The 27,742-nt window shown below is 41.1% G+C and overlaps 1 protein-coding gene across 5 annotated transcripts in view; it reads right to left on the reverse strand.

The window, feature by feature from the left end:
• Positions 1–700: 700 nt before the first annotated feature.
• The window catches only part of VAPB (VAMP associated protein B and C), a 37,128-nt gene continuing 10,086 nt past the window's right edge, over positions 701–27,742 (reverse strand). For 3 of the 5 annotated variants that reach the window (XM_021553572.4, XM_085558287.1, XM_085558284.1), the window contains exons 2-6: positions 22,063–22,215; positions 14,689–14,792; positions 12,404–12,484; positions 11,059–11,235; positions 701–8,982 (exon numbers count right to left, since the gene is read on the reverse strand). In XM_021553572.4, the coding sequence (XP_021409247.1) occupies positions 8,824–8,982; positions 11,059–11,235; positions 12,404–12,484; positions 14,689–14,792; positions 22,063–22,215 (674 nt within the window). In that variant the 3' untranslated portion in view covers positions 701–8,823. Of the gene's footprint in view, positions 8,983–10,991; positions 11,031–11,058; positions 11,236–11,290; positions 11,345–12,403; positions 12,485–14,688; positions 14,793–22,062; positions 22,216–27,742 lie in introns of all 5 variants that reach the window. The other 2 variants (XM_085558286.1, XM_085558285.1) reach the window with 1 other exon arrangement.

A 27,742-nucleotide genomic window follows, 5' to 3' on the forward strand; every position in this document is an offset into this window, starting at 1 on the left:
CCTGGAGACTTCAGCAGGAAAATCTTATTTCCAGCCTTGTTGGTTGTGCTTTGCTCCCTGCTGCTGCATGGAGATCCAAGGGCAACTGGAAGTGATCTCAGAGGAGGTGGTGTCTCCTTGGGGATGTTCCCATTAGGATGCTGTGAGCTGGGGCCAGCCCAGCTGCACCTCCTGTAAGCCACACTGGCAGAACTTTTCCTTCAGGGGTTTCCCATCACTGTGCTCAGCACAGCCCAGGAGAGGCTCCTGTGGCTCCCATCAGCACAGGTACCTGTTCTGCAGGACACAGATGCCCATGGCAGGGACAGGGAACAGCCTTGTGCTGCCTTTGGAGCGTGGGTGGAAGAGGGAGAAGGCAATTCCTGCCCTACATTTACCCCCATGAACCCGAGTTGTGAGCAGATACTTCTTTACATGGCACAGAAATGGATTAAACTTAACAAGTGCCCAGGTCCTGCAGGGTGTAAAAGATCTTACAAGGCCACAGATCCTTTCCAGGTGGGGATGGGATTAACGTGATGTGGAACACCATCACACCCTTATGCAATGTTAGCAAGGCTCTGCCCTGCAGCAGCTCAGGCACCACTGGCTCCAGCAGCACCAGGGCCCCACTGCCCTGTGAAACCCCATCAGGAGCCTCCTTGTCCTCTTCCCCCCTCCAAGTACACCTCTGAGAGGAAAAAAACCCACAGAAGAGCTATTTGCATAAATATCATAACTTTTATTGTTCTGTTCACAGTTTTTGAAGACACATTCCTAAATTACACAGTTATTCTCTCTTAAGAATTTGTGCCTTTTTCCAATTTGAATTTGCCTGGCTTTGACTGCCAGTTGGTGATTCTTGTGTTGCTTTTTAGGATCAGAGAGCTGCAGTGTGCAGTATTTTCTGCCTGTGAAGGTACTAGTGCACTGTAATCAAGACAGTCTCAGTTCTGGTAGAAAAACTCAGCCAACTGAGTTTTCTCTCACCCTCTCTAAGGCATTTTCACACTCCACCAGTAATTTCTGAATCATATTTTTTGCATCCATTCCAATTACTCAGCTTCTCTTGTAGAATGTAAATATCCAAATTGCATCCAAAATTCCCAACTCTCCCAGCTGAGACATACAGAAGGATAATCACTTACAGTTAACAGTAATTAAAAACAAGAACACATTCGTATTCATTAGGCTTTTACCCTGGGATTGCACTGGGAATGTACATGGAGCTGTTATTCATTCTGGTCCTGGCTATGGATATTTCTGTAATGTTTTATCAGCAGTGATTTTGTATCTGTGCTCCTCAGTGATCTGGAACCACTGAATCTGCCAGGTCCCTGCAGAACCCTTCTCTGGGCATCCCCATTTCATGGTGGTTCTCTTTGAGCTGCAGCCGTGTGTGATTGTCAGGGAACAGAGCTCTGCAGGGCCCTGACAGACCCAGCTCACTCTGATCCCAAAGAGAACTGAAACCCAAAATGCTGAATGAGAGGATTTAAAACAAGCTGTCAGAAACATCCATCTCCTTTCCCAGCCCTTTCCAGGGTGCCCCACTGTCCTGACCCACTGTCCACCCCCAGCAGCAGCTCAGACACTGCCCCAGACTCCTCCTTTGCAAACACTGATCAAGGTTTCTGGGCCTCCTGAACTAAAAACTGTTAATTTTTAATCCTGAGCATTGCTAAGGAATGACATCACATTTCCAGCTCTCTTACATCATCCTTAGATTTTACCTCCTGCATCTGTTTCTTAACAGTTCTTATTCTATTGCAGATTTCCTCTGAACTTCAGCTCCTCATCACCCTCTCCAAGCACCCCAACCCACATTTTGCTTTTGCTCTGGGTTGTGCTTTATTTTCTGCATTTCCTAACTCCCATTTTGAATGGATTGCTGTCTGCTTCCCTTTTTCTGGTTTGTTTTTCCATCTAAATTTTCCCCTCATTTCATCACTGAAGTAGGATGGGCAGTTAGCCAAAGTTGTCCCCCTTCTCAATTGCAAAATTATTGTTTTTTTGGCCATTTAATACCTTTCAGTTAGAAAACTGTCAATTCTACTTCAGTTTTTCATCTAATTTCCTCCTCACTCCCAGATCTGATATGAAATTCACTCAGCTATGCCCTTTTGAAGCACCAATTACATTTATTAGCAGCTCACGTGGCTGTTTTCTGAGCTCTGCTGCAATCAGGATCCCAACCTCATTTCTGACATTCATATATCTTTATCTGGCATAAACAAGACAAACCAAATAATTTCATCCTTCATGTCTAACACTGCTTCAGAAAAGCAGGTCTAGGATACAGACCAGGAGCTTTAATCCTGACTACTGAATTCCTTTCTACCACAAAACAAATAAATGTTTTTACTGTCCCTGTGAAGAAAACCCAAGCCAGCGTGTGCTGGAAGTTGATGGTAACAGGCACGTGTATCTTAGTAAACTCTTCCATGTTAACTTCTCTTAGAATAATTTTTTAAAAGATTAATTATTTTTTAACCACTCCAAAAAGCAAAAATAAACTAATTTTCTAAGTCTCTTAAACAATTTTCTGGCTTCCTGCACTGTGACTGAGCCTTCGGTACCTTCTTTAATATCATGATCTCCTCAGACAAGCTGCCTTTCCAATTTTCTGCTTCTTTAGCAGGTGCAGAAGTTTAAAGCGTGAGCCAAGTCTGCCAGACAAACAGTCCTGGGTCTGACACACAGCTCAATTAACAGCAACTTATTTTTCCAATTAACCACCTTCATGCCTCCCTGTTCAAATGTATGCATTCTAGATTTCCCAGATAAAATGAAACAAAAAAACCAGCATTGTGCTACTGCTTTGTTTGAGAAACAATCCACATGGAATATAAAAGTCTATCCCACACGAAATAAATCCACTGCACTGGAACAGCAGGAGGAAGCTGGAGACAGAAAGGAGATGGGTGACAAGGCTTGCTGCTCCAAACTCCATGAAGGGTGAAGAGGATGAGAAAACAAAGAGGAAGCAGGAGGTGAGTGGCTGCGTGGGATGGGGAAAGGCAGCCAGGAGCAGTCAGATCTCCATGCCAAGGCAGAGCCCTGCCAGGCAGCCCGGGCTCCCTGGGCTGGGACAGGCAGGAGGGAAGAGCAAGCCTGGAAGGGTGATGGAAGAAAGAGACCCAGATGGAAAACAGGCAGCAGGGAAGAAAAGCCATTTAAAGCTGCTCGGCTGAACAAGGCTTTCCTTGCCAAGGAGCAGGGAAGGAACAAGGATGACTTGGCCTGGACCAAAGCGCTGAGGGAGGGAATGGAGTGAGATCTGACAGCTCAGGCAGAGCAGAGCAGGAGGGAGATGGGGCAACAGAGCCTCCAGCCCCCTCAGAAAGGCTCCTCTGGGCTCACACCGAGGCAGAGATTCCTGGCTCCAGTCACACTCGTGTGTGGCCTCCCAGTGAAATGTGGAAACAGAAATTGCTGCTTCAGCTCCGAGTTCCTCCCCACCACACCAGGAGCTCAGGTCAAGAACGGGGATCCACACGTGGAACACAAAGAATTCCCCCAGCACACACACGGGTTACACCCAACACCGCAGTGCCACGCTGGAAGTTCAACTTTTAAAAACCTACTTGTATGTAACTTAAGAGAAATTGGGGTTCTCCAAGTCCAGGCGCACAAGGCTGGGCAGTTTTGGACAATTTCTGAGCAGTGTCAGCTCAATTTTTGATCACTGAAATGATCAGACACTGCAATGTACTCCCCAAACTCAGAGCACAAACCTGGTTCTGCCATTTCCTACCTCCAGAGTGCTTGACTTTGTACAGCCCCAATAATGGTCTTTTAAAAGTAGCTCTCTGTGGGTAATTGTGTGTGGGACATTTGCCAAACTAAACATGAGGGAGTTCAAGAGGCTTTTCTAATCTTGTGAGTTTATCCACTAAAGAAAAAGATTTGATTAAAAAAATGAAGTACAGCTAAACTGGGAACAATACTTTACTATGGGCTGTTCTTCATAGGCACTTCAGAATCTTGAAAAAAAATCCCACAAAATTAGGAACTTATTAAATCAGAATGAAATGTACCAATGCAGAAACATAAACAGAAATGCCAGATGTATAATGTCAACTTGTAATACACAGCTTCAATTAATTCCTCTTAATTCATTTGTTTTCTTAACTTCTTTTGTTTTCCTCTCTGGAAAAGGCCATTTTCTAATGACAGATCACAGGAGGAAAGATCCAAAGTTCAAGTTTACTCCAAGGAAAAGCAGCCTCATTTCTGTGCTCACAGACCCCGCGTCCCTTTTGTACTTTTCACTCTGCAGAGGCTTCAGGACAAACTCAGGCCTGGACTGGGAGGCAAAGAGATCTATGTGGAAGTTCAGTAAAGGTTCTGAAGTTCTACTCTTCAAGTACAAATGTGAAATTAGTTCTTGAGCAGGAACTGAAGCCACAGGAAATGGCAGAGTGACAGGCACACAGTCACTCGGCAAGCGTGCAGGTGCGTGCTCACTGGAGCACCACGTGCAAGATTCCTAGCTGGCTCTCACTTGTGTTATTTTAAAAATAATCTTCATTTATTCAGTAAAAAACCCCAACCCATTCATCAACCAGCTTTTATAGTTCAGCAGATTTGAGCAGTGGAAACACAATTACTCTGTTCTGTGAAGCTGATCTTCTCAAAATCCCGAACACATAAACTGAATTTCACTCACCACCTGCCACTTGGGCCAGGGATGCTTCCCCATTCCCAAAGCATGGCACAGTGGCTCTCCAGGCTCTGTGCAGCACCAATGCAGCACCAGTGCAGCTGTGACCCAGCCACAACAAACAGGAGCTTCAGAGTATTTTTTTACAGGGGCTTTAATTTCAAACAGAGGGATTTTTGGTGGTGCTTTTTTCCTCACTTACTTTATATAGAAAACAGAACTCAGGATGTGGAATTTCAGGACATCACAGAGGGCAAGAGAAATACAGTTTCAAACTTAAGAGCACTACAGTGAAGCCACTATTGTGCCTGAAAATTAAGGACATTTCACTGAAGAGACACAAATGCCATTTTCTGAAGAAAAGGGATGACAGTTTTCTTCCACTGGGCAATGAAACATCAAGTATGCCAAGACATAAATGATCCATTCCTTGTGCACACCACGATGTAAAATTGCTGACAAGAATTGCAAGTTCACATGTGCAGCAGATACAAACCCTTCATAGTTTATTGATGAAAAGAAATTCTAGTGAATTGCAAAGTGAAGTTCCAACTTTATCCCACTAACAGCATTTCAGGAGGAAAAAGTAACACCACCATTGAGCTTTACAATCCTGTATTTTTAGAAAATGACATTATGGTACATCAATCCCCCTCAACATAACATGACATGATCTTGCTCTTCAGCCCCCAGGCTACTCCCCAGTAACCTGAGCTGGTCCTGGCTTGCACATGCAGCTGTTCCAGCTGTGCACTCCCAGCTGACAACTGCCAATGCACAACAACAATTATGATCATTCATGCACTGAGTATTTGCTTTAAGATGTGGAGAACTACATAAAAATAGAAGAAACCATTTTCCATTCATTTTCCAGCACTAGGTTTCAAGATATTTCAGGTATCTGTTTATCCCAAATTCTCCCAGAGTGCACCAAGCAGCCTCTACGGGGTGTTACAAAAATCAACAATAAATGTGCAAGTGGTCATCTTAAAGTAACAGCAAGGACAATAATTAGATTAGCAATAACTTGATTTCTACTACCATGAATCAATCACAGGTTTCTAATATCTGATGTTGTGTAAGGACCCCAGACAATTATCTTATTTAGAAACTCTACATTTTGTGCACAACTTCCTAAGATATACAATGTCCTTCAGAATAATTCACTTTCTGTGAATACTTCATGAGAACATTTACTCTTGTGTTGCCATTAAAGGAACAACTTAGAAAAAGAGCCACGTGGCTTAAGAATATCCATCCAATCTATATTTGCACTCTATCTACAAACTGGCCTTTTTGGAACTGTGGAAGAAAAGAAAATCCTTAAGATTTCTCTCTACTGCCTATGAAAGAAGGGTTTGGTCAAACAGGGAGTGAAATTTCCCTTGATCAGTGACTTTATTTCAAGCTCAGCAAAGCAAAGCATTACCCAGACAATTCAGGGCTACTGTGTTCAGGCTCTTGTCAAAAATGGTGAGGGAAAACCTCAGGATTTTGTTAAATTCCAAAATACACGCAGTTAATTTAAGAGTCTTGTTTAGGACTGATGGTGGGGGTCAGCCCAGCTGCAGGTTACAGATGTTACCAACACTGAAATCCTCTCCTGGTCTCCTTGCTCAGCGTTTGAAGGGACTGGAGAAGCATGAGGAGGTTTTCTGGGACCTCTTCGTGATCCTGGAGTGGAAACACCAGGAACAACTTTCCTCATGGATGATCTCCAGTTCCAGGCTGGCACAGGTCACCAAGAAGTCCCTGCTGAGCAGTGGGGGAGGACAGAGCAGTTGTTGGCTTTGCTTTGGGCCAGCAAAAGCAGCTGTGGTAGCTTACACTGGGTGTAAAACATTCCTGGAACATTACTCCAGATATCCTCACAGGAGACCAGTTTAAACCTCCCCCTTTATTCTGCAGACAAGTGGGGTTTTTTTTAAACCACCCTCTTTTTGGCTGTTTTTAAGCAGAACAAAAGACTCTCAAAAAAAAATCTTAGTTTTTTTCAAAGTGAATCAGAAATTCTGATAAGAGAACAAGATATTTACAGCCATTTAAAAATATCTACTTCATATCTCAGTCTCCCTTCAGCAAAGGTTTTCTCATATACATTCTTCAAAGCCACGAAAATTAATTTTTTAGTATCACTCACAACCTTGTCTCTCTGACAAGAATGCTTCATTAGAAAGTTTTCTTCAGCTTCTACTGCCCCAGCAATATCTTCTTTTTAATCAATTCTGCCCAATTTGTCCCATAAACTCCCTTGCTTTGTCCTTTCCAGCTCATCTCCCTGGCATCACCTGCCCTGCCCTTTGCAGCCAGGCTGCAGTGGCTCTGTCCTTTCCCCTCTGAGCAGACAAGGCACCAGCACTTTAAAATTCTAAAAATACACCTCTCCTTTCTATTGACTCTCCTAGAAACTCCAGAATCACGTTCCTAAGCTGAACTCACCAATTACACGGATTTTTTCCTCACCCATTTTTCTGATTAAGCCTTACATAAAATTTCCCTTATTTGCACTTGCAGAGGAGGAAGCCCTTGAGACACAAGTGGGACAACACAAAGGTCAAGGAGTGCAGCAGACAGGCTGCAGCCCCCACAGCTCCCACAGAATCCCAGAACAGGGAAGGAATGACAGAAGTCATTTGTAAAAGACTCGGCTTCATTTTGTAGCATGCTACAACAAATTTTGCCACTGGATGTTTTTGGATCTAGCATTTAAGAATAGATGTGAATTTACCTGCTCAAAGACTACTGAATTCATCATTGTTAAAACATACTGAGTTTGTTTATACACCTTGGGGTAAAAGGAAGCTTAGAAACAAAATTGCCTTGTTCTAGAAGTGCTGTCAAGTGTCTGAACTCCTGAACCCAACTAACCTGGAAAATGGGATGTTACCTTGTTCCTCAGCATGGTTACTCTGAACAACTTTTATGTGTCAAGCTCACGATGGGATGGTTTGGTCTGATATTAAAATTAGTCTGGAAGAAAAGAAATTCACCCTGAAATCAGACTGCAAGTTTCCTTATGCCATGGACAAAGCTAACAAGAGAACATTGTTTCCTCCCCATCTCTAAAACTGTGAGAACAGGACAAAAGTAACAAAGGAAACATTAATTTGGGGGCTTTATTTAATTTTTCTTTTCTTTTTTTCTTTTTTTTTTCTTTAAGATGCTACATAGTCAAACAAGATTGGTCTTTTTACGGCATAGGACTAGTTTACTACTGATATTTTTGTTTCTCCCCTAAATAGACTTATTTACATACAAAAACAGTTTCCTGACCACTGTTTCTCCAATACTCATCTGATTAAAACTTCCAACAATTGTGTAATGCCCAAAACACCAGGAGGCAGAAGAATCTTGCACCACTACAGCAGCAAAGTTTTAGTTCTTGTCACTGGCTTTGAACAGGTGCCTTTTCATACCACAAAGAATTAAGTCAATTTGGTGATAATATGGAAACATGAGATGAAATACATTAAATAAGTCAAATATGCATTAAACATCTCTGAGTAACATTTTAATTCAACTAAATGAACCAACAGCAATGTAGCTTGGTCCCTTGGTGAGAACAAGGCATTGACCTTTATTCTGAACGAGCCCCTCGGTGCTGCCCAGCTCCCTCAGTGCTGCCACAGAGAAGTCTTTGCAGCTTCTCACTCCTCATTTAAGTGCCAAGAAATTGGTAACTTGCACAGAGTTGAAGACACTGACAGAAACTGTTAAATTCATGAGCAGAATGGTGGATTAATGTATTTTACAGAAGTTATCAACACCTCCTGCCTAACCCAGCTCCAAACATCCCTAGGGCCAGCTCCAGCAGTGGAGGAAGAGGTTTTTCTAGTTTTCCTTTTTTTTTTCTTTTTTTTTTTTAAAAAGAGGTAATCCAGCAACATGTACCAGGGTCTAAGAATGTTTAAAATGACATATACAATATTCCATTGTAGTGTTAAATCAGGATTTTCTCCCCCTTTCATCATTGAAGCATATTCTCTTTCATTCATTCCCTCACCATACATTTTGAACTTTCTAGATTATGTTACATAGTATTTGTGCAGGGGTAATTTAAAGGCAAGACCTGTGAGATGTCATACATTAATTTTTTTTTTAAACATTGTTATGAATAAATTTAATCCAATGATATGGCAGAACCATCAAACCAATTTACAATTTCCAGCATGCTGCCTCTACAAGGCTATTTTTCCTATAATTACACCAAAGACAAAGAACAAAACCACCAAAGCAAGTAGTCTGGAGCTGAGCCCTTCGTCCTTGACAGCAGCTGCAGAAGGAGATATTGGGCTGTTTGTCTGGGGTACCTTCCTCATCCGCAGTCCATCTTCTTCCTAAAGCAAGAGATGTTGATTATTTCTACAAAAAAAAAGCTTTAAATATTCACCCTTCTCTTATTTATTTAGGTGGGTGCTATAGAAAGCAAATTTACAGCTAAGTTAGAGCTGTTTCCTGAATAATCCTGAGAAGGAAGGACAGTTTTGTCCTGCTAAGGGAGTGGGGGAACACTGGGGAATCCTGCAGGAATCCCTGTCCAAAGCCTAGGGATGGCTCCAGAACTTCAGAAAAATGATGGAGGAAGTGCCATCAAAGTGCTTTTCTTGCTCTGTAACAAGGAAGGTGCTGCTGGGGTAAATGTTCCTCAGTATAACTAAGATGAAGTTGCATGTTTTTCACAAGCCAAGGCAATTACACTCCTCATTCTCCATGTCACATGTCACAAGCATCTTCCCAGCCCTTGAAGGGAAATCAGTTTCCCCTTCATATTAATGCTGACATTTTTGACATGAACCTAATGGCAATAATTAGGATATTTTCTTGATAGGACTTTGGCAGCTCACCTGATTTAAAGATGAGGCAACAGACAAAACAAAGCAACACCAGCAGCTATTCTCATTTCAGGTGGGACTGATGCTCCCCTCAGCTCTCCCTGAGCTGTTGTGCAGCACAGCTGTGTGTTAGCACACTCCAGTCTTACACACACACACTCAGAGCACTTCAGGAGAGGGGAAATGAGTCTTTTGTGGCTTAATTTGTGTCCAGCTAAAGCAACAGTGTTAGACTTTTTAATGTGATACAGTATTATAGTGCAAAAGTATAAGGCACCAAAACAAAAAGTCTCCAGTCTATACTTAAAAAAATACTCAAGAAACAGATATAGTAATGAAAGTTACTGCAGTCTTCAAAATTGTCAGGTAAGTGAAGTTCAAAGGGCTCAGGGTAGGTCAGTGTTTCCCACTTTTGAATTTAAAGGGACACCTATATGATCTGAAGCTGAACTTATTTTTCTAGTAATTAATTAATTCACTAATTGAAAGCCACAGGCTACCCAATACCTCACTGCTGCTTTAATTGTGAATAGGGACAACTGACTTTTGTAAACAATAAAAAACTGTTTACATACAATACACTTTACATAGAAACAACAAATCTGCATTTAAAATATTTTAATTTCCTTCTGACACTGACTCCAGTGGTAGCAGGCAGTGATTTAGCATGGCTTTCTGCTATTTTACAGGTGTTTTTAACACTCCACAAAGAGAACAAAGAGCTCACCTATCGGGCACATTACTGTAAGATATCAGCTCAATTCTAGATAGCTCCTGTAGAGTGTTTAGTCAAGACCAATTTGCAAAAAAATTCAATAAAATCATATAGAACTTAAGAGTACTGAGTTGCTGGCAAAACAAGAACACAAGGAGAAGTTAGGGCCACGTATGTTATGTACACATATTATTTCTGTGCAAAACAAAACTGTTTTCAAGAATTCCTTCATGCATCAGCCAGCCAAGCAGCATCAGAGCTGAGAGAACAGAGCTCCTTTCACTGGGCTGCAAGAGTCACAGCATCCACACTTTCCTTGGTGCTGATATCTATGGAAGTAGACACTTACAGCAAGTCAAGCTACTGTAAAAAGAATTTTTCAGCAGTGATAAAGGCTTCTCAATTACTGGATTTCCCAGCCATGTGCTGGATATGACAGGAAGCCCATTTCCCATTCATCTGTCTTAATTTGGCCATTTCAGCAGCACATTACAGGTGCAATTACTGAACACTCAGTATTTGCACAACACTGCCCTCAAGCTCCCATGGTTTGGGAGAAGGGGCCAAGTCCAACACTGAATGCTTAATTCAGACTGAGAAATTAGGTGGGAAAAGAAAAAAGAAGGGGAATTCACTCCTCTGGGTTGCTACCCAGTCACCTTCTGTGACTGCATGACTTGTGCCTCCTTTCAAAGGAACCATTGATTTCAGCACCTTCTCCGAGTTTACAGAGAAACCTGAATTATCTTTTACTTTATAGACAGCAGTAAAATATTGTGCTAAGGTCAGGTAACCAAACCTTTAAGATGGAAGCTTCGTTTTCAGGAAAGGGGTAAATCTGAAAAAAAAACAACAGCAATCTTTACCTTAAACTGTTTATTCTCCTCCCGTAACCTCTGAACTTCTACTTGAAGCCTCTTATAGTCTTCCATTACTTTCTTAACTTCAGTGTCATCCAAAGAAGAACTTATTGATTTAGACATTACAGAGGAATCTGTCTTTGTTGCAGTTGTGGATACAATTTTATTTATTTCTATGTCATGCTGTTAAAAAAGGATAGAGTGATTTTTGGTTAGTTATTAACACCACACCACACACCTGATACATAGGAGGACAATCAGGTAAAATTGTCTGTGCACACCTGACACATGCCTGTATCAAAAGAAATAAACAACATTTTACTTTCTGTAACTTTACTGCTATCCCAGAAAACATCAGATCAGCAGCAGTAAGTGAAGAGAGAATGACCTTGACTTTTCAGAGCCTGCATATACAGAAATGTCCCTAAACCAGGTCCACAGTCCATGGTCTCTTCCCCCTTCCCTCCCCTCACACAACACAAGCAGCCACTGCAGGAGCCAGGGCAGTGCTGCAGGTCCCTCTCCCTTCCCTCCCCACTCCTGGCTGTCCCCTCTCCCTATTTCTGGTTTTTTGTGGGGATGGAGGAATCTGCGACCCAGGCTGGGAAACAAAGTTCAGCCCTCCCAACCTTGCTCCCTCTCCTGCCTTTGGATCTTCTCTATGCTCTGCACTTTACAAAGGGTCTCCCATAAAATGAAACATCTCCCCAGCCAATTACATAATCCTAATTACAGACTGTTCAGTGCAAGGTAGAACACTGTGCCTTTAGTACTGCACATTAGGAAGCGTTTTTCAGTTTAATCAATCCATTATCAGTTTTATACTGGACAATACATATTTGCATTACAAATTAACATGTCCATTACCCTAACAAGAAATATAAATGATCATTTCAATATAATTCCTAACTGCATTTGTGTCTTCCTCACCAGTTTTCTATCAATTCACCTGACAAAATCGGAGTTGTACTAAGGAAGTGTTAGACAAGCAAATTTATATTGCTGATAACTGCTTCAGTATAAACTCTAAGCTTCACAACCAGCAATCAGCACCTTTAATTTTTTAAAGTATTCTTTATCCTGTGACCTTTCACTAAATGAAAACAGATCAACTCCAAAATTGCTTTGTGCTACTGTTGCACTGATGAAGTTTACACTGGCTGTTAGTTACACCGAGGATTACCAAGATTTTAAATAGTTTACATTGTGTTTTTAAAGGGTGATGCCATTCAGGCAGTGAAACAGAGGGTTCTGTCTTGTGCTTATATAGCTGTCTGTACAAACATGCCATTTGATGGGATTGACTGTGGAATTAAGTTAAATCACTCAATATGCATCTGAAAATACTCACAGGCTTATCATTCTCTGCTGGTAGCTCAAACACACACCTAAGTTTCGAATCCATGAGTTCTTCCGGTTTTGCTTCTTTCCACTGAAAAAAGTTAATATTAATTTCATATTAAGCCTATTAGTACAATCAGGTCGATTGGAAATGCAGTGCATTATGTAAACAAATCACACCATTTCACTCAGAACCCACAGGTGTTTATCACACTACCATTAACCACACACAGGATGAAAAATGAGATCAAAACCAAAACTGAGTGGTATCGTAAATACAGACCAGACACTATGAAACAAATCATTCTAAATAGTCTGAGACTTCCACAGGTAATTTAGGAGAGAACTGGGAACTGTGTCAGAATAATTAGCAGAGATGGGGGGAGGTACAAGCCTGCTAAAAAAAAAAAAAAAAAAAGGAAAAAAAAGTAAAAGGAGGGGTGAATTCAAGGGAAGGGAAAGATAACAAGCCCCCAGATAAATCACAGAGGGAATTCTCAGTTCTCTGGCCAGTGGAGCTCCTATTCAAACTTTTCAAATTTCAAATGAGCTTATCTTCCCAACTGGAATAAACTAGAGGACTGTTCTTCCCCCTCCTTGCTTTCCACATCCTTATTTTTCAGCATCAATGGCTGAACAGCACCAGATGTGCTCCATACAGAGGGATAACCTCCCCTCACACCTTCTCTCCCCTTCAGCTGGGGAGTCTGCCATAAACAAGATTCCTTGCAACCTTTTAAAGAGGGAGCAGCAGTAATAAATCCTTGGTCAGTATCAGCTGCAACCCTGAAGTGAAAAGACTTATCCTCAGTGATAATAAACAGCAAGAAGTGTCCACACTTCTATCCTGGAGTTCTCACGTGCTCCTCTTCACTTTGACAATCCTCCTGGTGGCTTGGTATTCCTCAGCATAACTCAAGTAGGTGACAAATTATGGCTAAGCCCATGCAACCTGGAGTAGGATTTAACTCATCCTAAATAGCTGAATCGTAGTTCAGCTCTTCTGGGGCTGGAGTCAGATCTATTTCGAGCTCCTTGGCTGCCTGTGAAGTGTTGAAAGCTTTATAGTACTCCCATAACTGGTCTCACCTGTTCATCCAGAATAGGAAGAGATCTGGAGAATGGTAACAAAACTGAGAACTGATCAAAGCGTTACAGGAAAAGGAATCCTATCGGTCTGGAGAGCTTTGGAAAATTGAAAGGCCCATCTAGGTACTAAAAAACATTCTTTGCCAGCAGAATAACATTTGTCATGGTATAAAGTAACTCATAAAAATTAAAGAGCTCGAAAGAAAGGCAGACTGACTTATCTTTCCAGTGATGCAGACATTTTATTACTATTGCTGTTTCTCCCTCTGGATCTTATTTTGAGCCCATTAAACAAATATAGTTCCATAAATCAGTTTCAGAAGGGAAATTATTAACCTGCAGAGTGCCCCAGCTTTAAGAAGCTTTTCAAAAGAAGACACATTGTAAAGACCACTGTAGAGTATTTTTGGGTTGGCTTTTTGAAGTGGCACACACAAGCCACACACTTTTAGAGTAATGGTCTTTTTCCTTTTTATACTGTGTCCTCAATAGCCACTGAATGTTCTCTCAAGCTAACAAAAGCTAGGCTACAGAGAGCTTCCTTGTGTCTTCTTCTGAGGGCAAATCTTGCTGATAAAGGAAATCCAGCAGTTGACATAATGGTTTACTCCTTTGCAGATTGTCTTACTGTAGCCTGACATCTTATTTTTATGTCTTTTGTCCTTCTCTGCTCCAGCACCTGCATATTTCTACTGCTCACATTTGTAATCCACAGGACAGAATCTGTGAGGGCCTTTCATTTACAAAGCCACAGCAGACATAGGTAGGGATAAAGAAAAATACAATACATGTAAATCATCTTCTTGCATCTTGCAAAAGGAGCTGCTCAAGAGAAGACTCAAGACTGAGAGTAGATGCATAAAAGTTATGCCACAGACATAGAATATATTCTGTATATCCTTAGAATATATGGTCCAAGCTGGCCCTTCTAAAGAAGGATATATTGCAAAAAACTACAACTACTTGTTTCATGGCTTGGCATCCCATTACTGACAGCAGCTTCCTAAAGAAGCAACCACAGACAACAACTCTCAGTGCAAGATTCCTGGGGCTCAAAATAACAGAAAACTCTTTGCCATGCAGAGATGGAAATCTAGAAAACCACACCATTCCAGTGTGGTTTGACAACACCCCTTAATGCAGTCAAAGGACTTACAAAATTCTACAATTAGAAAGAAATACATTTTAATTAATTTCAATACTTACTACTGCTTCCATATCTGAAGTATCAGCTGGAGCAAACATAGACTGAACCATAAACTTGTGTTTACTTTTCTCATTAGGGTCATAGTCAAAAGGCTGTAGCATCACTGGAAGAAAAAAACCCAGAACACATTGCATTAACATTGCTCTGGTGCAGAGTCATGCACTGATGACACACTTACCAGATTCCAGAATAACAAACATTAAAATGGCTTCAAGTTGTCTGCTGTTAAGACCAAAGCAGCAGCTGAGATCAGGAACCTCACTTTAAACCAGAATTTTGAAAGGAGGCAAGAGAAACAGATTTCCTCAGTCTGTCTAGACTTTGGTCTGAGAATTCTGGAAACGCTGATCACTCTACATAATTCAGTACACAGCTATGGCAAGATAACAATAGTCATTTATAGGAAATAGGATCATTTACATATCTTCTGGGACAGAGGGAAAATTTTTCCAAGACAGCATCTTTTTGTCTTGCTCCATCCTTGGGGCAGAAGTAAGAAGCATTTTGATGAGCTGTACACATAATATTGCTGATGGTGCCTGAGAAAATCTACAGAGGCAAAGTCAAACATTGTAAACCTTGAGGTTCAAGTCTCGGGATGGAAATTTCCTCTGCAAAATTTAAGAGTCTCAGGGCATTTGATTTATCAAGTACAAGTATTTTGCTTTCACAAATAAATTACTGAAAATTTGTTACCAATTTATAGCTGGAAGTTTATAGTTAAATGTGGTGCAAACTTTGCCTATGAAAGGTATGCAAGGAATGTATTTCTCTTCATTCGAAAAATAAAAAGCATTCCAAAATTTACTTATGCAGAAAATGACTCTGTTTAGGGGGCAGAGAGGAAGGAACAGTAGGTTTAGGGAGCGTGTGTGCTTTAATTTAATTTTTTTAAAGCAATAGTGGGAATTTCCATGTCTTTGCTTTTGGGCTAAGGCAACCTGAAGAAGGACAGTGGATATTCCATTTGCATGGAATAATCTTTGATCACGGTGTCACTTGGAACCCCAATACTTGCAAATGATACCTGAAAATTCAGCTATTGGGGCATTAAAAACAAGCTTGGCTTCAGCATGAGACAGAACATGTGGAAATAAGCAACACAGTTTACACAAACATGTTATTAGACACTGCAAAAAGCCACCACTCCCTTAAATTGAAAATGAAGCTTGCAAATACTGCCACTACTGCTAACAGAAAGAAATAGTGCAAGGTTTAAAAATTGATATTTTATGACCTGTCTTACTTCAGCCCCTCAATTCAATCACTAAGAAGAGAAGCAGTTCAAGAATGATGAGCATTTTCAAGTACTGGTGCTATTAACATTATGTGCCCAAATTCATATGCACTAATTGCAGGGGTTTGCCATATAAAAGCAATACCCAAAGATCCCATTTGTTGCAAATGAAAGCAAGTCAGGCCAATTTGCCTCCCTTAATGAACAGGATATGTTATGGCTGTGCCATCTTTACTGTGCACACAATCTGTGGCCATCAACAACCAAATGCCTTTTAAAGCCCAGAGAGAAGGCAGGCAATAAATTCTCTCAGATGAGGTCCTTTAAAAATTATTATACATTTTTAACTCACCTTGCAGTAGTTGGATATTATTTTTTAAAATGTTTGCAAATTAACTGGCTACCTTTAAAACTATTTTGCAAGCAGGAGTGACTGCACTGTGAAACACAACTATTTCAACACTGCCTGACACATCACTGAAAAGCACTTAATATCCAACTGGATAGCCAGAACTGCTCAGCATTTATGGAACTTCTATGATTGTGGGTTTTTTCAGTTCACTTTGCTGAGGGAACTATCAGCAACTATCAGCTCATTTGAAAATCCTCATTTCCCAAGGGACAGTGCTGAATCCATCCTGGAATGCCAAGTGATCACTGCTCCCAGCTCCATTCACTGAACCACATGAGCTAGAGAGGGCTTGACAGCACAGACGTTGTTAGCACTTGTAGTTTTAGATCAATACATGAAAGCCACATTGACACAAATTATTCAGCAAATGTCTTGTAAGCCAGATGGGCAGCTCAAAAATATGTACTTTTTTCAAGAGGAAACCAAACCATTTTAATATTTATCCACATACTATTGGGGTTTCTGTGGAAGATTAGTTCCATAAAACTGCCCTAATTGCTGGAGAAATTGCTAGTGGGAATGTGGCTCCTTTGTTCTGAATGGAAATCACAAACCTTATGCAAAAATTATGTGAGAAGCATGTTCCTACAGAATGCCTTATCACATCAGTTGTCCCATCTGGTCAGAAGCTTCAGCTTTCATCAGTAATCAGATTTTGAAGAAACAAAATTATTAATGTGATCTTCAAGTTTACAGTCAGCAGCATCCATCAGGCAGAGATATATCTCAACCACTTCCCAAGCTGCTCACCCCAGAGCTTGAGCACCAGCACTGTTTTACCACAAGCAAAATCTGCACAGTCACTGAGATCAATGGACATGGGTTTTCACACATATTTCTGCAATATCCCCAGCATTTTACACTCAGTAGAGAGCTAAGGAGAGGCACTGACCACCCAATACACTTCTTCTTTTCCATAGAAAAGTTTACTGGCAAAGTTAGTTAAAATTAGTTAACTCCTCTGGTTTTCCTAGAATAAACCAGCTTTTTCAAAGAACAGAGGAAATCTGAAGCAGGTAACACCTTTAACACCTGCTAGGATCTAGCTGTCCTTTCCAAGAGCAGAAGGAACAGAAAAGTCTCCCAGCTCAGATAGTCAGCAACCTTCCTCTAGTTTCCATCTAAATTTATTAATGGCCTGTTTACTTGGTCCTGGACCAACACTACCCTCATGCTGAAATACCAGAGAAGGGGAAGAGTCATTTACTTCTGGTGCCCTCCAAGCCATCAATCACAGTAACTCCTGGCCTACTGGTAAACTTAAGCCAGACTTGGTGGGTTCTCTCAAGGCCAGGCTCCCCATTCATCCTCTGCACCTGTTTTGGTTTGAGCTCCTCTAATTACACATGCAGGAAACTTTACTAGTGCCTTGAACCACAGCATTTGTGCCCTCTCACCTCTTCCCTTATCCACATGTATGACACTACATCTGCCTTACTCACAGCCACATCATGGCTTATTATGATTATGGCTATTATCTTGCTCACCCCAATCAGGCCCCTTCATTCAACAAGCTTGCAATTGCAGCCAGACTATTTTATTCTCCAAATATGTCATTTTCAGTTTTTCTAATGAAACTCATCCCATTTCTCTTACTGTAGCCTTCAAAGACACCTAATTCTGCTGTATATCTTCAATCTCTCAATTTTACAACATCATCAGTTTTTAGTGGACTCTTTGTTCCAGAATTGCTTGTAAAAGCATTAAACAAGATTAGAACCAAGAATCACTCTCAAGAAACATCAGTAGTAGCTCCCTGCTATCACATTTCCATCCACATCACTATTCATTCTTAAGCAACTCATTCAACAGACTGCCAATTTATTTTTTCTTTTCTACCTTTATCAATCATTTTCCCAAGTGGCACTGCATGGAATTCTTCATGAAATTCCAGAAATAGGGGCAAGCCTCAAGATCCTTGTGGAATTCCATCAGCTCTGGCACAGGTAAGCAAAGGACACTTGCATCTACAGAAATGAGCAGAATCCATTCCACCATCCCACCTTTGTTTCATGTTTACATAAATAAACATAAAATTTATGTAAATATTTCAATAATACTAAGAAGTGTTGAATTTGTGAAGATCAAGATAGATTTTTAAAGCGGGCAGGCAAGAACAACCCAAAACTTGGTAGTTTCTGCTTGGCACATCTGTGGGAACAGGGCACAGGAGTGACACTGCCAAGGAAAGTCTGGGAACGCAGCAGTGGATGGGACACAATCAGTGCCAGAGGAATGGGGCAGACCTGCTGTGACTGCTGAGCACAGGGCTGCAGCTCCATTCCTGCATTTTCAAAGTCAGGAAAGTTCAGAAAAGACTAAAAATCCCCCCAGATACTGGACAGCAACCCAAGGCTAACGTCAGCTCCTCCTCCCTTCTGGGAGGCGCGTTCAGACTGCTCTGTTCAGTGGGACACTGTGCACAGATGGTACCACCTGCAATTCCTCTCCTCCTTATACATCCACTGCAGACTCACTAGCATCTGCTGGTGCTCCTTCACTTTTCCTTTGTAATCCATTCATGGCTTTTATTTAGGTTTCAAAGCCACAAAATCAGCTATCTTTGCTGAGATCAGAGGTGCTTAGCAGCAGTGGAATGTGTGCAAATACTCCTTCCCAAGTATTGCAGCCCCAGTGCAATGGAATCAGATGACAGTGCACACACACTTCCCGACAGTTACATAAACTCAGCTGTTAAAATTACATGCCATTATATAACAGGTGAAAACACGGGCTCCAAACCTGACATCCCAGCAGGCAGCACATGCTGACAGGGCCTCAAATGCTGGTACTTAGCAAAAGCTGTGATATGGCATAAGAAGGCAGCATTTGAGACTCCACTAGATTAAAGTGAGATTTATTTTTCTAGCATTTTGTAGGCTTTTAAATGAGCCATCATATTAGTGTGAAATAAATTGCAACTGCTGCCTCTTAGAGCAAAATATCTTCTCATATACTCACAGCAAAATAGTAAAGACACAGTTTCACAGGAGTATAACAAAGGTATCTGGTTACTACAGAGCAAGAAGAGCAAATTCAGCTCCAGGCACTAATATTCTCTGAGACTAACTAATGCTGAAGCACTGATTTTTTGGAGACAAAGTGCAGCACCAATGCAGTGCTATCAGGGGCTGTGGTAAAGCCAGTCAGCAATTGTGAAGGGAACAGATTGCATATAGTAAACACAACCCAATTAGCTTGTGTCCAGAAGTTACTGTATTAACTATATTTTAAATAATGTCTCATCAGTAGTATTTTCACTAGATTTGGAGGAATTCAAGTCCTATTTATTCAAATCCTATTTTTATGACCTGTGCATGACTTGAATTAAATGACTGAAAAGGTAACTGATTTAGAGGCAAAGAAACAAATTCTATTTATTTTTCACTTCATTAACTCCAAAATCAGTCTTTTGCTCTGAAGCAATCTAACTCCAAAGCAAAGGTTAAACACATCTTCCCCCCTTTCTGTCAATCTGAAAACAGTTCTATTTTGCAAGTTAGTAACAGTCCCCTCTTTTGATCCCTCCCATCCAAAGTATCCCATTTGCTGATCAAAACCACAGCCACTGCCATCCTCAAGTCCAAGATTAGATCCCATGCATGGATTGAAGGAGCTTAATATATTACTTAAGGAACAATAGAAGTGTGCTGCTTACATTTTTAAAAATAATGTTAATGTAAGGATTGGCAATTTAAGATTGCTATTTATTACTGTTTATATCAGCATGGAAATATTAGAACACACATGTGAGCTTGTGATGAAATATATCACAGCCATTTTCCAAAAATTTTCCAAATCATAAATCACTACGAATAAAGTTATCAGAAAAGGGAAATTCTTAAAGCTGTGTAAGCAAGAGCAAAACACAACTCAGGGTTAGCACAGCAGTCTCATAAGGGGATAGTTTAGCCCTGGACCACATCCACACTCTGCCTGGTGTGCCACTGGGAAGGGTCAGGCTGGAAAAGCAAGGTGCTGGTAGCATAACAAGAGATGGTTCCTACAACACTTGCCTGCACTCTGTTTGCTCAAGGTGGAGCTAAGGGGCAAAACTCAACACTGAGATCAAGACATTTCAAAAAGCCTGGTAAGAGCCTGCAAAAGAAGTAGGCTTTTAATTTTCAAAGTTCATCTGCAAGATGAAAAGCATCCACATCTTTATAGCACAAAGATAATTTGTAGCTAGAAACCATGCTAATTTTCATTATCATTTCATTGATTTCAGTGCATTTGATATGCTTGCCTGCAGCTAGTATAGATGACAGACAGCTTTACTTGGGAATTGTTCCGACTTTTAAAATCTCCATTTCTCTCCAGAGAGCTTTTTCATTTACATATTAGTCATTTCAGAGCTCACTGGGTACGTGCTGGCCCTCTCCTGAAGCAGAAGTGCTTTGCCTGCCCCACCTGGAGCTCTCACCACTCCCTGGTTACCTCCTCACTGACATTCCCCTGGGATTAACTGCAAGGGAGGCACAATCCTGCAGCCCTTTGCACACTCAATTTGACACCACAGAAATCCCAAAGACAACAGATCAATGAGTGTGCAAATATGGGCATGTACAAGAAGAGTCAGAGGATTAGAGTTGCTTAATTTTCCAGTGCAAAGTGGTTTTGGGATCAATTTTTATTTTGTTGAAGCTAGCTCTCTCCAAGGGTGAGGTGTTTAAATATTTTACATTTTATTAAGTAAGAAACTGAACTCTTAATTTTCACATGTTAATTTTTTCAAGTAAAAAGCAGTGGTTTTAACTTCCCAAAATTTTATCCCAGGATAAAAGAGGTTGGCAGAAGCAAACTGTATAACCTATCAATAATATTTCTTATCGTGTCAATAATAATTTTTTTAGGAATAGCAAAGCAAATCTGAACCTGCATGTTTAGAGGAGTAATTTTCTTAACTAAAATCTGACCTCATTCATCCAATATGCCACAACTACATCCTTTGATAGAATTCTTTATTAAGAACATGGATCAGAAAAGTTATTGAGAGAATACACTATCAGCAAATTAATAATATACAGATATTGTTTATGAGACTGCTCAGCTCTTTATGCTTTCAAAGTAAGCCACTCCTTTGCTTTTCCATTACCAAACCTAGGCAAGTCAAGAGCTACTGACTCATTACAGAAAATCATTAACTTTTCCTATGCAACAGCAAAGATTTAGTCATTTGACATTTTTAACACCAAAGGATACTGAATCTTTAAGGCACACAAAGCAAGCATGGTTTGAAAGTAAATGTTTTCATTGTTGGTTAAATCAAAGGCGGTTTGGCATCAGACCACACCGGTCTAAACCAGTGGCTACAGTCCACCCAGTTTTATTCTTCCCTCAATGTGCTCATCCAAGCACTTGTTTGACCCCATGGTGAGCTGGTTCAGGAAGTTAAGCTGGCAAAAAACTAACTGTACAAAAATAATCCCACAGGGAGGGCAGGGCTGCTGCAGTAGGGGTTTGGATACGCTGGCTGAGGCTGTTAATGAACCATATCAATCATTTATATATTTCCGCCGTTTTCCTCTCCAAAACAAGATGTAAGACCAAACCTACAACTGCTAGACCAAGAGAAAGGGAAGTAAGGATACATGAAATGGCTGCTTCTCTATGAGAGCAACCTCTTGGATTCACCAAAATACTTCCAGGCTGCAAGGCATTCCAAGAAATAACTGATTATAAGAAGCTATTTACAATCAGCAAATAACCACTTGAATGGCTTACCAGAAACATTAATTGATGTTCCTGCATCGATAATTCCACTGTTGGGCCTTACACAGTATCTACGTGGTGCTGTGGTCTTAACTTTGAAGCACACATTTTTGTCCGTGGGGTTGCCGAGCTTCAGATTTGTAGTGACCACATCTGTGAAAGGACCTGAGGAGGAGAGCAAAAGCAGACTTGAAATCACACAGAAAGCACTTTTCAAGCAGAGGCTAAGCAGGCTCTAAATCTCTGTTCACAAATCTTATAAAGTAATTAGATGTTCAATTTCCATCTGCAGCACGCACAGATAATCGTGCACGCAAAGCTGAGGCTGCAGCCAGGCCCCAGCCCAAGAGCTCATCATTAACAGCAAAACAAAAGGGGGAAATCATTCACACATTGTGCCAACACCACAACATGGCATTCAAAGGATGCCAAATTCCCTGCTGTGTCACAGTTGCTCCATTCTAGCCACAGAAACCCAGGCTAGCAGAGATACCACATATACCCATGCTGTAGATGTAAGTAGTGTGTACAGCAGTTTGTTAAGCAGGCAAGGAATGGGAACCAAGGACTACCACAGATCCAGCTGCACATGTAGCTGGATCTCCACAGAACCAGGATTCCACCAGGTATTCAGGAATGCCATATCAAAACCAGCAAGACAAGCATGAAGGGTGCATCTCCTTTTGCCTACCAAGTTTTTTTACTTTTTTTTTTTTAACTGTCTTGGCAACTAGAAAGTATAAACCAGAAGAAATAAAGTAGCCTACCTCACCCAAGACAGGAAATAACCATGTGGAAATAGGAAAATTTTTAGACACTGAGAGCACTGGCAAAGATTTCCATATTAGCAAAGCCAAAATCAAACCATTGTCAAGTTCTGCAAAGCCAAGTGCAGGCAAACCCTTTTCCCTCAGGCTCACTACCTAATTGAAATTCCCAAATCCCTCAGGCAGAAGAAAGGCTGATTTCCTACAAGACACTGATAAATCAGACAGGTAGCACACAACTACAGTGCTTCACAGATGGTAAAGAAGTAAAATTAAAAGAAATATAAGCACACTTTGATCAACCGTCTTCTTCACAGAAGTGATTAATTTGATGTCTGAATAAAATACCTTCATTTGTCCTCAGGAGTAAAAGCAAATTAGTAAAAAAAAAAAAAGCACAAACTTTTCCTTGTGGAAATGGCAACCCTAAAATTGAAAAAGGGTGAATGATGATGACAATAAAAATACTGGCAGGCAGCATTCCACCACCCTCCTCTCTCCCAGCATGGATGCCTTGATATAATTTAAGTCTGCTTTTTATTCAACGCAAATTTGTCTCCTAAGACAATATTTAATCCAGCTGTAACAGTACTACAGTCCTGAAACCTCTATCCTTAATCCAATTTGTTTAAATTAATTAGAAGGGGAAAAGCCTCAAAACAATCACACACATAATAACCCCAACCAGACAACAAGGCAGCATCACTTCTGTCTGCACCCTGAGCAAACCAGCTTTGTAATGAAATGGGAACTAAAAAAAATCTGAAGCAATAAAATTTTCAGATCCCACGACAAAGGTTTCACTAGATCTGTCCCTGGTGAAATGCTGAAATGTGAAAGAGAATGAAACACAGCTGTAAAGTTATCTCTGTATTCTACATGCTGGGAGGGACTTTAATCTAATGGAAAATAACTGGCCAGAAGCAGCCACGAGCTGTTGAAGAAGTTAAACGAGCCAAACCATCAGAAAAATCCAGGAAACATTTAGGTATGTAAGGACAGTAGCAGATCTTCAAAACAGCCCTAACTGAGAGAAATGTGACATTTCAGAAGAAATTATAGGATGCCTATGCAATAAGGATGTGTCTTTACTGAAAAATTACAGCTTGAGCTGTTCCAGCACAGGGGGAGGGTTGGCTGTACAAAGCCCTTCATCTGCAGCTGCTTCCTCAGTAGTGCTTTACTGGTCTGCATGCTGGGATAGATTTCCTGGGGGAAATACCATGTTTTCACTTGGTTGATCCATGAATGTGTGCGGGATTTGTGTGCCCCAGCACAGAGCTGCTGGTTGAAATAGTAATACAACAATTCTGTGTGGAAAATAATTTCCAAATGGAGTTACTTATTGCTAACACAGATCATACCAAAATATTTGGCAGCAGAATCTTTCAGCAGAAGGAACTCATTTCTTCTTGTCTGCTTGGTGTTTCCTTTTCTCTTCTGTCCACTAAACCCTGAACAGTTTCTTTAGCTATATTCCCCCCAAATTACAGGTTTTACAGCCACCACAACTGTACTAGAAGGTTGACATCTGCTTCCAGCAAACCTGTGGGCAAGCACTCTCATGGCACTGCTGTTCAAACTCTGCACCAAAGCAAAACACAGCAGACAAATGCAGGATTAACGTGCCAGTTAAGGTCTCCTGAAGTAGAAAAAAATAAACAGACCACAGGGTACTGCTCAGGGGTAACTGGGGCATGGCAGTGAAATATTATCACTTGGCTGGCCTGCCTTTTAAGAGCAAGGCCCATGAACTGCCAGCTTGGGCTGCAATGAAATCTTGGTTGCCTCTTGTTGGATTACTACAGCCAAGGTTAGAGGTTTTTGGGGAGGTTGGTATTATGTGGGAGAACTTATCCCAGGAGAAACACAAGCTCATTCTGCACTGGAGATAACACCTTTGCTTTCCAACTGGATTTGAGTACTGCAGATAAAGCTGGTGTGGGTATTAACAGTGACATATATATGAGACTTACATCAACCCTGGAGCTTCATTTTCCAATGCAAGGCATTGGGACTTTGGGAATCATACCCAAATACAGTAAGAGAAAACACACTACAATCTTTCTGGTAACTTTGTCCAAATTACAAGCAGATGGACTATTTATACAAGTTTATGCAAAACATGGACAATGCTTGTACTCCCAAGGTGAGAGCACACTTAAGCCACACTGGTGTATCTGGATGGTCCTTGGGTGAAAGCAGGAAGTGAAGACTGGCTCTTAAAACCCACAACCCTTACTTAATCACATTATTTTGTTTTGAATGTTTTTTCAATTGCTCATAATAACATTTCTAGATAAGTGGAACTAGTACTAAGGCAGGGTGCTTTCCAAATGACAATTTGCTCTTTAAAATCATCCCAACTGTTTTTCTCACGTGTTTTTTAAAGATCATGAGAAGAATGCCACTGGTGTCATCCCAAGGACAAAGTTATGGGAAACAGGGTCTGTACATGAATCATCTGACATGGGGTTGTCACAGAAGCATGGAAGAATGCAGTAAATTGAATTTGGTGCTGAAAGTCTGAAATACTCCACAAGGGCTTGGGTGACTTTCTCCTGCCAAAATAAAGTGAACTCATGTTAATGTAAAGTGGGCATCTAGTGGGACACAAACTAGTAGTATTACTGAAAGGAAAAGAAACATGACCCCCTATACTGATAAAACAACAAATAGTAAGAGATATCCTGTTTTTTCATAGGACTACTTTTCAGCAGGGTTATTTCTGAACTGTGGCTTTTTACCCACAAGTCCAACCCTTCACGTTTGAAGATCACAATGTTACCTCAGAATTTTCCACAGTCCATTTCCTATTCAAACACCAGTGCTGTATCAACCTTTCCTTAGAGAGCCATTCTGCAGCATATGACATTGTAATATCCCACACCATTTTAGTAATGATAAAAAAGTCTGGGAATTAGGTCAAAAGAACATGATGTCAACTCTATTTAAATTTTAAATAACCCTCACTGCAATAGAAATTGCCCATAATTGTTTCAGCAAATCCAGGCTGATAACTTTTTGATGAGCACAGTACTCACTATGAGTTCCTTGCCACTCGCTCCTCAAAGAAACCACGTTACACAGCCACATCATTTGTACTACATCTTATTACAACCATCCTCACCTTAACCAAAAGTCCATGCTTGGCATGGCAAATAATCAGTCCTCCTGTTGTTTGGCACATGAAGGAATTTAGCATAAGTGCCAGCAGAGGGAAAGCTTTGATGGCACAGGCTTGGGCAGGAATGTTCAAACCCAGCAGGGACAGTCCTCTGCAGACCTGTACCTGAAATTATCACTACATCTTTATAATTAACTACACACATCAGGTGGTCCACAGGGTTGCTTAATTCCTGTGTGAGTCCATCTCTCTGCTGAAAGGGGAGGTGGTCTGGCCTCTCATCTCCACCAGCTGCCTGTGCAAGTTGTACTCTGTTCCTCTGCATGGGCCAAGAGCAGAACCAGGGAGCTGCCGGGGATGGAAATTAATCCATTTACCAGAGAGAGAGGGAGGGGGCAGTGGGGAAGAGAAAAAGGAGAATCAGTTTCAGCCAGAAGGAGAAGCACTCAGAACTGGCATCAGGGAAATTGCATCTTCCTGCACAGCATTCTGCCAATTTAAGGTCTCACAGTTGCAGGTTAAAGCACACCTGGGCATACGTGCTGCAGTCACAGTTGTAGAGTTGGCATAGCTGCTGAAAGTAATTAAGGCACATTCATCATCTTTTTCTGTACTTAAATTCAATGCAAATTCTCATCTGATAAAAGCTAGGCATTCCTAAGAAACGTAGCCAACTTTTCAAAGAAAAGCACTGCAGGAATACTTGATGTAACTGGCAACCATTGATCCACAAGACTAAGAATAAATTCCTATCAAGTTGCCCATGTTATTCCCAGAGTGTTTTAGATGCACTTTCAGCATCTTCTCCTAAACAACTTTTGCAAGTCTAGCTCACCACAGACATGTATCCAACATCAAGGTAATTGGAAACAGCCAGAAATACAGGCAGAGCTTCTCATGAGATAACCTCTCTTGTACTTCCTTTGTGGAAAGCAGTGGAATGCAATAATAGGAGGGGAAGGATGTATTTCACCATGGTTTAATCCCACTGATGTGTCAGATGAAAGTCATTAATCACCTGACACATTAATCAGGCATAGAAAGGTAACAGAAGAATCTTTAATAAGGGAGATGGTGGAAACCAATAGAGGGGAAACCTAAATTGTTTTGTGACTATTCTCAAGAGACCAAATCCTACCTGTGACTGGTAGATGTCCACATGGAGCAGTAATTAATCCAGTGAAAGAGCCACAGTGGCCCTGTGTGAGAGGAAAGGATGGGGGCTGAACATGATACTCATCCCTTCTCCATCCCACACCCTACACTGGCCCCTCTCCCATGGCATTAAGTGCCTCCCCCAGCTCTGCCAGCCCCTCAAACTGGGGATGCCCCTTGCCCTGCTCTAGAGAGAGGTGTCAGCACCAAACAGCCCCATACCCATCTCTCCATGTGATCACTTCAGTCTTTATACCTGCAACTTTTCTAATCCCCACATCCGAGCGGTTTCTCAGTTCCTTTACTGCCTCTGACAACACCAAGTGATTTCATTTTATTTCCATGGGCTCTCCCATTTTATTTTTGTGGTTGTCTATCAGCATTAGAGAGACAGTCAAAATAAAACCAGTAGTGATGTGTAAGAGGGCTCAATAACAGGTGAAGACCTTGATTTACTGCATGCTTCTTTTAAAGTCATATATAAAGCTGATGACCTTTGAAGATAAACACTAAAATGAAAAGAGCTGAAATGTCAAGCAAGACATCTTCAGCTATCAGCCAGGTGCCTGAGAATCAAGAACACCCAAGATCCAATCAAACTCTCCCACCACCTTACTTGTCTTTAGACAAATCACTTAAGGGC

The sequence above is a fragment of the Lonchura striata genome, chromosome 20 (genome assembly GCF_050655825.1).
Source record: "Lonchura striata isolate lonStrDom1 chromosome 20, ASM5065582v1, whole genome shotgun sequence".
Classification (NCBI taxonomy): domain Eukaryota; kingdom Metazoa; phylum Chordata; class Aves; order Passeriformes; family Estrildidae; genus Lonchura; species Lonchura striata.